The sequence below is a fragment of the Idiotropiscis lumnitzeri genome, chromosome 1 (assembly GCF_059441095.1).
Source record: "Idiotropiscis lumnitzeri isolate Australia: NSW breed Sydney's pygmy pipehorse chromosome 1, RoL_Ilum_1.0, whole genome shotgun sequence".
Lineage (NCBI taxonomy): Eukaryota > Metazoa > Chordata > Actinopteri > Syngnathiformes > Syngnathidae > Idiotropiscis > Idiotropiscis lumnitzeri.
In genome coordinates this window covers 25,341,142-25,353,339 of record NC_142391.1, presented here as the reverse complement: position 1 = coordinate 25,353,339, position 12,198 = coordinate 25,341,142, and the positions used below count along the sequence as shown (strand labels likewise).

At 39.9% G+C, this 12,198-nt stretch overlaps 1 protein-coding gene across 1 annotated transcript in view; it reads left to right on the top strand.

The window, feature by feature from the left end:
- edil3a (EGF like and discoidin domains 3a) overlaps positions 1-12,198 on the top strand; it is an 83,433-nt gene that overhangs the window by 34,205 nt on the left and 37,030 nt on the right. Inside the window, exon 3 of the mRNA XM_088291861.1 lies at positions 9,244-9,357. Coding sequence (XP_088147987.1) covers positions 9,244-9,357 — 114 coding nt within the window. The remainder of the gene's footprint in view (positions 1-9,243; positions 9,358-12,198) is intronic.

Sequence of the window (12,198 nt, the reverse complement as noted above, 5' to 3'; positions counted from 1 at the left end):
CTGGATTTCAGATTACTGGCAAGGCGGAAATACTTGGAGCTGATGAGAGAAAAATAAATGGCAGACTGCATCGATCAGTGTTTTTATAGGTGTTGGATATAAAGGCATCGCTGTATTTCTCCACACCAATTTCCATGCAGAGCAGTTTGCAGTAAATAGTGAACATCACATCTGCCTTTGTTTACGGCGTACTAGGTGTTTTTGCACTAAATGAGAGTGCAAATTCGCGTGAATCTCACATCATTGCCAATTCCGGCAGTTTTTGTAAATGCTCATCAATGACAGGTGAAATATTCCATTTCATTACATGTAGAAACGCTACTGATCATGAACATCATCATCAACTTATACTTACCGTGTTGTAGGGCTAGGTTTAAAAAAATGGATTTATTGATTTGATTCAATTTTCATTTTCATAACCTGATATCGATTCATAAAACCATATATCAATACGTTTAATGGCACATAAATTTACTTGAATTCACGCGTCACGCAAGATCTTGTCACTATGCAAAAGTAGCGTATCAAAACAAAATGATGGAAGCAGTAAATTCAGCGCCAACAACATGAAAGCAGATGTATTTATTCTTTTGATCATGGCTTGTTAAATAAAACGCTCATGATTAATCTAACTGCATTGGCTTCAAATCAATGTAAATAATATTTTCACTAATTAACCTAGTTCCAGTCAGAAGTTTGTTCTAATTTCAGCACTGGTTCTTCTGAGAATGCCTTCCATACGACAGTAAAATTGCAGGAAATCTTTGATTCTAAAATCAATCAAAGTGAATCATGAATCAAAAATCGAATCAGGACCTTGTGTATTGAATTAAATCGATTTTGGAAATTCCAATTAATACCCAGCCCTGCTGAGTTGTGAGATGATCTGGTTTCCCTTCCACCAACTTCCAAAAACTGATGTACAACAATTTCATACTTTTTTTTATTTTCATATTGTTCGGTCAATATAAACAGTGAGTTATCCATTCTTACATCTTGTGTGCTTTTTAATCATCAGAAGCATACGTTTTGGAATGGGAACATTTCAAAACAGAATCAGAACATTACAAGCATTAAATAAATTGTCACACATATGAGGGTGAGGTTGCCGCTACTCCGTTAGCTGCTTTACCATCAGGAAATTGAACTTTGATTAATAGTAGTAATACAAATAAAAATACCATATTGTGCCAATGTGGCCACAAAATCGATTTGTTATTTATCTGAAATGCTCAAAGCTATCATCTATTTAAGCAGCAAAGCTGAACTCATTACTAGGGAAGATTTTAACCTCATCCGTCAAAAATTATGCTCCGGGGGCAGGCTTAGCTAAATTGATTAAGATGTACAGCTAAAAGTTTGCGCAAATGTTTGCTCAAGAGAAAACAAAGTTCCAATGTAAACAGACTGAAGAAATAGTTGTCCAGAAAAAAAGTTTCAGTCAGGGTGCCTTGGGTCTGTTCATGTTTTTTTATGCATTTATTTATTTATTTTTAATGTGACTTTGGGTCACAAAAGTTGTGACGGATAATGGATATTATGGTAATCTGCACACCAGTTTTGTTCTGCCTCTGCTTCTGCGACAGCTCTGGCTGGAGGCATTAGGATCTCTGTCTCTCTCAAAGCAAATCCAATAATGTAAATATATCTCCAAGTCGGTGGTGAAGTTCGTTTTTTTCTGCTGCTGTTTCTGGGTTCTTAGTTCATAGGAGCCTTGATTGCAACGGTGACTACAAGCACACCGATTACCTCGTTGTCTTTTTATTTGCTTGCCGGTGTTGTCTCTTTGCTTGTGTGAAGCACATTGAGTTACCTTTTCTCTGAAATGTGCTTTATACATAAAACTGACGTGCCTTGAGTCATAATACTATTTCTCTTGCCTACTGCTATTGAACACCAAAATAAAGCAATTAATATGTAAAAGTAAAACTTTCTGTAAACAGAAATCCAATGCCTTAATGAGACCCATAATGTAGAATCTTATAGCAGCTATTTTAAAGTATAGCGAGTGATCTCTTTTCCAGCGAACTTACTGAGATCAGTGAATGTATCACCCAATAAGGTAAAATTGTTGTAGGCGACACTAATAATCACATAAGACATGTTTTAATTATATCCAACAAACATTAGATAAAATATTGTATTGTGTTTGTGAGGCTAACCACTTCAGTGAAGATTTTTTTTTTTCCATTCGTAGTGAATTCAAATGCTTGCCACTGTTCTCGGTTACTGTGCTTCAGATCTGTATGGAGGACACGGCTGTTTTCACAAACTGGATTAGCCCACCCACCGTTCTTACTCCTTTCAGTTGGTGGCCAGATACATTTACAGAAAGAGAGGAGAGTCTACCGGGTGAAAAGTTCCACAGTTGGCCGAATATCTCAAGGTGACCACTGTCACACTGCCAGACTTTGAGACATCATTGAACAATATCTCACAGATTGGCTCTTAATGGTCTCTGAAGTCCAATACGGAAAACGACTTCAGGTTATGGCTTTCAGCGAAGTACAGTTTTTTTTAGCTACACATAGCAAAAGTCAGTAAATCCAAGCAATCACTGGGTCGAAAATTCATTGTGGCTGCAAAAGAGGGGAACATATCCGCTAATTTCAGAAATATTCCTGGTCAATTATACATACTTGCCAGGCCGTTTTCAAGACGGACCTTTCACACACTGTATACATACGTTGTATATTCATATGCAAATAAGTTTCACCCCAGCTCTTTATTGTCTGCACGTGTACGCGACGCGGAAATTTCTGTTGTCGTTGCTGCATCCTGGATAAAGACAAAGCTATCTCTTCTCTGTCAGAGGGCATTCAGGATAACAAACCGAGGGTGACAAGGTAGGATCAAGGTGTTAGGGACCACTTTTGTCTGAGCCCCTGACACAGATATGTTATTTAACCTTTTACAATTGGACCTTTGTCTTTAGACTTGAAAGCAGTCTGTTTTTTTTTTTTCTTGTTCCAACACAACGGCACAAGATTTTTATTTTTTTTTTTCAATTGTGTGAAGCGTTTTTCACTTAGTTAGTGGTTTTTGGCCTAATGGGAATTTTCACTCCCTTCTTTGCCAGACCGATCACAAATAATTTAAGAATGAGATGTGTTGTATTCCACATATAACCTTCTCCGACCAATTCCTCCCCATTAAAGAGCCCATAAAAAGGATGCATTTCTTCAACTTTTCTTCTACTTAATGTGAAGAAGTTTTTCTAACGTGTTAAACTCCCATTGGCTTTAATTCAGCTAGACTGTGACCTCCTGGCCTCAAAAGGAACGAAAGACCCGCGGGACCGGGAAGATGGTGACAGCATCATCCGAGAGGCATGTGTAAACGCTCACACTCAATCCTGCCCGAGGCTTTTGTCTGGCACTAGCAGCCACAACGACTCACTGATAAAAGCTCGGCCATCAAATGAGAAGGTGCTAGTGATGGGTCCAGCAACCCTGAGGCGTCGATACGTGCGCCGAGCTTCCAGGGCAAACCCAGTGTCGGTGCGCGTACTGCTTTAAGAAAGTCACATGACCACTACCGGAACCGTGTCGACACAGCGGTCACGCGCCAAACTGTGTTTATAAGGAAGCGCATCTATCAACAAGATGCACGCTCAAAACAAGCATCGAGTTATTGGCGCGTTACTCTGCGTTAAATATAAGCAAAAGGTGAGACACAACTCTTGTAAACGCAAGTTTTCTGCCGTGTGCGCACTCAGACGCGCAGCGCCATATGTCAGCAGGACACGTTGCACGTACGGAAACCCGCTCTTATACTGGAAGTCCATGGAGGCAACGTCCCCTCACCTATTTACTATATTAGCCACACAGGCGTTGTGCACACCGACCTCTTCAGTGCCTTGTGAGAGGATCTTCTCAAAAAAAAAGAAATAGACTCAATAACAAAACGCTGGAGAAACTTTTTTTTTTTTTTATAAAAATCTTTAATTACAATGAGTCCATTGTCATTCACAACACTTTTACTTAGGCATTCAGACAGATTTTCACTTAATTTATCAACTGCGTCCTGAATATCAAAGATTTTTTATGAAAGTACGTATATGTATATGGACACAATAAGCATGACGAGACAGAAGACACAGGAACACAAGGCAAGACATGAAACTAAAGTCAAAAACCAAAACCAACAAAGCAGATTGTGACAATTAAGTGACATTTAGATTTTATAAACAGATTTTCTTCCCTTTTATTTTCTTTTGGCAGCGGTTGTTGCAAACTATGACAAGTGCAACTACCAAGAGTTTGGTAGCGTCGACTGCAGAGCTAGGCACTTGCCCCTTTTTTGCCGGTCAGTCGCCCACCCTCTGGCCGCAATCTCTGTACCGTTACGGCCTCAACCCACCGGCCTTATTCATAAAAATTGTCAGCGCCCATTTTAACGCCGAGCACAGACTACTTTCTGTCAACAAATTAGCACATGCTTCGGGGGCGAAGATGCTTCGTGCACCAGCTCAGACAGGCACAACACGGCCCTAAACATGCTATACTTGACTTGCGCTGGCACGAAAATGACGCATGGGTACCAAAATAAGGACATCTAACTTTAAATGAAGTAAAAAAAAAAAAATAATTGATTCTTTCCTCCAGCTTTGTTGTGAACATGAGGCGCTCTTTCTTTTGTACTGAAATGTGAGCAGATCTTTTATTGCCACTCGATATTAGAACCTGCTGCGAAACACGGAGGAAAGAAATGTACTCTGTGTACCAATGGTGATGTGCATATTAATCACTTGTGGTTAGAAAAGAAGCTGCTTGGGACATCGTTGTGTATCACTTACTCAAGTACTTATTGAGTGAAAGAGTTTGCTTTTATTGAGTCACGCTAACACAATCCATGACTTTTATGTGGACTCCATATAAAAATATTTAAATGACCTTCATTCCCAGATAGAAATGTATAAATCATCTTCTTTTAACTTATCTAATAAAGTGTTCTGTCATTGTGCTTATAAACAGATGATATACAGTACATTAAGTCCACCTAGTGTAGCATTCAAACAAACTCAAATCATTGGCCGTTTGTTTTTCAAATCCCTCTTAAAGAATTCATGCTGCTATCTTGAGAATCGCAAGCTTTTCTGTATCAAATCCAACGTCTGACTGCCGGACCACCATGAAGCCCATCAGCAGGGAGGCTTTTCCAGGCTCAACCCTCACCGTTTAAGGAAGTCGGTCGGGAGGATTAGTTCAAGCAAGGTTTGAGTCTTCAGGGTCAGAGGCTAATTATATTGTCTGCTTCATTCATGACAATCACTGAACGAAGAGGTCAAACCAACGTTCGGAACCTGAAGGTCAAAAGGATGTGCTTGCTGCTTCTTATAAAACTGAGAAGTCGCTGCAGTGGGTGGCCACCACTTAGCTACTGCACTTTCTCAATGTTAAAACTTGTGGTTAGACATATATTATAATCCAATAGTCTGAAAAATACGATAATAAAATTACGTTATTTCGTATTTCTTTATTGTGAGAGCGGGAAACACAGAGCACGTCAGGTCACTGATGGTGAAAATATATGTGAATCGTTATCTCTTTTCATATATGAATGGGTGACAGCTGCTATGATCTCATACAGGAGAAGCAATATGTGAGTGGATTTTGGGTTGATGAAAAACAACTTCGGCAAACAAAATACTATATAGAGCTCAGTTCCATCACCGGGGGGGCGGGGCTCGCTCGTTCTTATCCAAGGAAGGTTCTTCCTTCCGGGACACAGCTACTATATGCACACCAACTTGTCCTTTTTTGGCGCTCATTTATACAACCAAGGAACTTAAGAACTTTCCCCTTCACTTGCCATTCCCCCTGAGCATCATCACTCTTCCTAGTGGTAAAGTTGGTGGACTAGAATTTCATTAATTTTTGAAGATTTCTAAAAACAATAAAATATTTTAGCACGATGAGATCGAATGCATTTTTGTAGACATTTATACACCAATAAAACCATGATCGAATTAATTCAATAAATCTTGTAGGAAAACAATTCAAATGTTTGACTTGTTCTCTGTAAATAAATTCCATGCATTGTTTTACTTTGGTTGGTCTCACAATCTCATTTATATGCTAATTTTGAATCTCCAAAACGTACCATTCTACAGTGACCTGGGAGAACCGGAAGACATGTTTCATCTGGCTATGTGTCCGCAGCAGGTGCAGCCGCCGTTGAGGTCATTGCAGCCCAGTAGAAAGGTCACCACTGACCCATACCATTGCAAACCTCAAGGCATTTTCCTGCTCCCTGCACACACCGCAGACAATTTATGCACACGGCTACCCTTGGTTCCTGACGTATAACACTATTCATTGCTCTCATTATTGTCCAATGGAGACACTTTCCCCGAGAATAATAGGAGGTGAGGCAAAGAAAGAGATATTCCAGTGAACTGATGAGAGCCATTTTAGCGTCCAACCAAAGACCCAGAGAGCAGTGTGAGTCTATTTGCAGCTGTTCCATTTTTTTACCTTGACCAATACATTGCCTTTTTTTTTCGTGTCTCTTTTCTGCATACAGTATAATGCAAACCATTTGTTAGAAGGAGGAAACAAATAACATCACATATAGACATTTGTTTGTCTAGATCACAAGCAAATAGCTGGCAACCAGGTCAGGGAGTACCCCGCCTCTCAACCCAAATCAGCTAACAAATCACGTAACAATAAGCGCGTAGAGTAATACCCTTGACTGTGCACTTTCAATCATTTCATTTTTATTTTGTTAAACAAAAGGTAACAAAATGAAGCACATTCTTCCACTTGCAGCTACGGCCACAAGTGATGGACTGACTCAACACACAGACCGGCTCACCTGAGCTAACAAGACCATTATTTCCTGAAGTGAATTCCTTGTACTCAACAGCCAAGGCACCAACGATTAAATCCACAGGCATTGAAATTCACAGATACTACAATATAGACCGTGAGGATGGTTACCAGAAGTGGACAAAAATAAAACTTGCACCTCACATGCATATTTTGTATTAGTTATTCGGCATAACATTTCAAAATAGATTTGAGATGTTGAAATAAATAAATAAACTTAGCAGGATTGAATCTATTGCGGTTGGTTTTAGTACATAACCACCACAATAAATGAAGGACTACTGTATGTAAAAAATGGATAATGGAATGGATAATTTTTGTGGCCAGTAATTGTAGAGTAGAAGATTTTAGTGACAGTGTATTTTAATAAGACTGCAAACACAGTTAAGATGTCTCCAGAACTAGTTTATTTAGTCGATCACGAGTAGAGCGTCTTTCCTTCCATCCCACCTGTATAGATTCTTGCTCGGTCTGTCACGCTGTCACTCTTTCACCGTTGCCTTTTCATTCACTGCTTTTACTACATTCCTTGAGGCAATCATCCTCCCCCCTTATGATTTTGCGGTCGTGAAGTCCTGGTCCGGATCTCCTTGGGGGCTTATGACTGCTCATAAAATGGAGGTAAACGGTACAAGTACTCTCCATGCTTTCCTCTGCTGTGCGTTGGGCTCCAGGCAATTTTAGTGGCTTGCCTATAACCTTCGTGTTTGAACCTAGTAATAAAAAAATAACGTGTTATGAACTTTGAGTACCTACAGTATTGTTTAGTGCTGTGGTGAAATAATTCTGTCACTGTGGGCGTCCTTTTCATTTCTCTTCAGCCTACAGCACATGGTTGTTACAATAGCTTGTGCATCAGTAATGTTCTGTGTCTTGCGACATGTACCTTTGGTGTGGGTTTTTATTGGCCTGATTGTCAGGTGGTTGAAAACTTCCTTTAGCCATATTTTTTGATCAGGAAACTGAAATTAATCATCATTTTCTTTGTATCCATTCATTTCAGAGAAGTTAGGAAATAAATGAAGGCTTGAAAAACACCTACTTTTAATGAAGAATATGGCCACGCCCCCCTCGGCTCTCTCTGTGTCTAGGGTGGGAGTCACGAAAGGGACCGATCATAAACTCTACTTTGGAAATCATTGTATTTTCATCCATACCCGCCTGCTGGCCGCCTGCCGCCCCGCCGTCTGCCTTCCGAGACTTGACCAAACTTTAGCGTAGCTAAATGTCTGAAATATAACCAGTCGGCATTCATGCTCTTGTCCGCTTCACCCTGCATAAGTGGAGAATCAATCGGCATCAGAATTTTTGATTTAGTGGAGGTGATCACATGATCTCATGTTTGATGTCAATAAATCCAAACTATTCAGCAGAACGCTTTTATACTTTCACAGGTTGAAGTGGAGAGTAGCAATGTGCATTTGCATTTTGATGGCGATAGGGTTGCCGTTTCTTTGCAACAGAACCGAGCAATATTACAATGTATGCCTCCCTGCTGTGACGTCGACAGCTGAGACCAGAAAAAATTAGTCGAGCGTCAAAAGGCTGCGTGCCACTTTGTCGTAAATGTCATCACAAAAAAAGCCATTAAATCACTGCAAAGTCTCTTAGGGGGGTGAATTTTAGTACTGATGTCATTTCTACTTGCAAACTTATTATAAAAGTACAGATATTAAGCTCAATCAACTGTCCCTTTAACAACGTGAGTGACATCAGACTAAAACGTGACCTTTATTTTTTTTTTACACAAAAGCTAAACACTAACACAAGTGTTTCTGTCAAGTAGTCACTACATTGTGTAATTCGTTTTAATTTGGCAAAATGTTAAACAATTCTAGTGCGTTAGTTTTGGGAACTGGACTTAATCATTTATTTCCAAAGTTGGAAAGTGTGTGTCTGTAAAGTGAAATAAATGGCCAACATGAATCAAATGAAATGAAAAAACAACCACTGACCACCTTAATTAAGTTAAATCAACACATCGAATCAACTATTAAATCCGATTCCAGGTGGGTGTTCCAATTAGATCGACCAAAGTACGAGGACAAATTAAAGTACAAATTGCTGTGCAGTGGACATAATGGTGCAGAATAAGGTTCTGCTCTTTTGCTTTCCTTCTTTCTTTCACGTTGGTTTGACATGGGTTTAAGTACAATTAAAGGAAAAACAGTCATAAAAAATAAATCATCATTCAGAATCCCAATATTTGAGCAAGTCAGAGTAATACACATGTGATTTTAAGGTTTGGTTTAAATATTTTTTGAGTATTTTTAGTATCATGACAGTAGTTTTAAATTCAGAGTTATATTATCCAATTTGCATATCTTCAAGACATGTCATTAGTTCCAATTTAAATGTAAAGTTGTTTTTTCTGCTAATCTGTGGTTGTATGTGTTTGTGTTTTCAGATGTTAATGAATGCGAAAGAGAACCATGCAAGAATGGGGGCCTGTGCACCGACCTCGTTGCAAACTATTCCTGCGAATGCCCCGGGGAGTACATGGGGAGGAACTGCCAACATAGTATGTACATGCTTTATTCATCTTTAAATGCCTTTTGTCCAGCCACTTGACGCAGCACATCTGAAGTTGCCGCAAATCGCAGTGATTACCAAACGTAAAAAACTGTCAGGTTCTTTCATTTCAATTTAGTTCACGTCATAATGAATACATTTAATACAAAAAACACAACATGGTTATAAAAATCACATTAAACCCCCCAAGCATAAAGTAATGACAATATGTTCAAACATTACAATGCTGTCGACTCACAAGCAATTTGTTATTTTTATTTTTTACTAAAGTGTTCCCCCTTGGCTGTGTAGGAAATGAGAGAGAGCTTCTGTCTTATCACAAGTGGCTTTCTCTTTTACAAAATGCTCAGTAGCTCAAAAGGAATTTAAGTGTATATTATGCTTCTTCTGAGGATTTTGCCGACTCACTCTAGGAGCAGATTAGGATTAATGTACCAGTAGACTCGGAACCGTGAGCCTCCACTGCACTGTGACTCACAAATGTATTCATCTGCTTTTCTATCTCACAGCATGTCTACAGTTCACAGAAAGCCTTCCCGCTCTATTTTGCAGGTGTAGTTTGTCTGGGAGCGAAGATATGCGCCTATTGTATTAGAATATTTACAGCTTTCTTCAACGGGTTACATTTCACTTTTCTGTCTCTATGGTTGCCAAATCATATAGTTCATGGATGAAGTACTTTAAATATGACACGCAAGCAGTGGCGGTTTCTGGTATGTGCAGTATGTGTGGCCTCAAATAATTGCTGTTCATAATTATTGCCATGAATTAAAAAATATTTAAAAAAAATAAAAATAAACATGAATAAGCAAGCGTTAGTGCCACGGATAACGGGACATGCGTTGGTATTTGTCTGTATATTATTTTTCCAGCCGTGGCGTCATAAATAATAAAGGGTTATTTATTAAAGTCGGACTAAGTTGGTAATGCTGTCTTCTTTTTACTCATTTCCACCAACAAGAAATACTCAAAAGAATCACTACCGGAATAATGGAAGTGACCCACACTAGATATTGTATTTGCTTTCTGAGTTTATAGTCGGGGCACCATGCCCTTGCAACTTTGAACACATTTTAACATACCATACTCATACAGGTGTTTTTTATCCAGCCTCGTGTGTCACATGTTGACTCCCCTGTTGACACCTGCTGCCGTGTAGATATGGTTATTATTATTTTTATTCATCTCCCCATCTGCTGCGTGCTCATTAGTATTGCTGTGCTAATTTATTTCGGCTGTAGCTAGTGCTTGTGTGAGATGGATTCAGCTGTCACAGCATGGTGGTGCTGCCGTTAGTGATGGGGGCTGTCGCAGCGCTGATGTATGCACAGGGGCCAGCAGGCCAAGGCTCAGGGGCTTGCTGCCTCTGCTGCTCTGATAGACGACTGGCAGACAGATCATTAAGAGTGCCCACTCATGTCTGCAAGGTGAGAAGGACCATGGCTTTGCAACAGCATGTTGTTGGTTGATGGCTTGTCTCCTGCCCAAGTGGGTACAACATTGAAACGGATGCAATATGGTGCTGGAGCCATAAAGAAAATGACATGGTGGCAAAATCAGTTTGAATGCTTTTTAGGGGTTGGATAACCACAGCGCAATTTTATTTCTATAGCGCATTTCTCAACAGCTGCAGCTGTTACAAAGCAGGTTACATATGGTGTCTTATAAATTAGCAGGAAATTAGAACCCAAACTAAAACACATATACAATAGATACAAGAAGAACAGCAGAACAGCGACAGTCTCATGTTGAGTCGAAAGCTAAAGAATAAAAATGTGTCTTCAAACGAGTTTTAAAAGTGGACAGGGAGGCCTAATATTCAATGGGAGCTCATTCGAGAGAGAAGGACAGACAAGAGAAAAGGCGCAATCCCCCCTGAGGCTTTGCTTAGTCCTCGGCACCTCCAGCAGGATTTGGTCCGCAGACCCGATTCAGCGGGCAAATGCGTAGGGGGGGGGGGAGGAGCTTGGAGAGATACGCTGGGGCGAGGCCATTTTAAGATTTGAAGATGAATAGAAGTATCTTAAAGCAAAGTCTAAAGTGCACTGTGAGCCAGTAAAGAGAGGCCAAGATTGGGGTTTTGTGATCCGTCTTCCGAGACCCATTTAAAAGACGAGCAGCAGCATTTTGGACCAGTTGGAGGCGCTTTTAGGGAGGACTGGCTGACTCCAAAAGTGAAAGTGCATTACTGTAATCTCGCCTAGATGTAATGAAGGCATGGATCACTGTTTCCAAGTGCTGCTGGGGAAAGAAAGGGCTTCACTTTAGCCAGCTGCCTAAGATGAAAGAAACTGGATGGAACAACTGCACTGATTTCCCGTTGATGTGGAGGATTAAAGTCGGCGTGTATGAGTGCCTTTCTTGCAACCGAAAGGGTGCATCTTTTTTCCCCAATTGTACCTCTGGAATTTGAGCAGGATACTGAGTGAGTTCAGGTACTCTTGATGCTGCATCAAAAGTACGTACATGAAAATGAGCCAGTTATTTCCATTCTGTGGGCATATGCCATAAATCACGTGAGGAATCACGCTGCCCTTTAAACACATTTATCAAGGTTGGTCTAATTAGTGTGCCTGCACATATATTTAGGAGATGAAACACTAAAGCCCACATACATATATTTGCATTTCTGTTTGTATAGATAATGTATTTACCGTACGTATGGTGCCACTCCTTTAGCTTGGTGTTTTCGCTCGGGACACATCACTACTTCCTGAAAGGGCTTGAAAAAAAATTTGTTTGGATTTATGAATTTATTTAACCTAATTAATTGATCACTGGCTAGAGGTGATTGCAAGGCCTTTCTTTTTTTTTTGAGAAGCTTTACAAA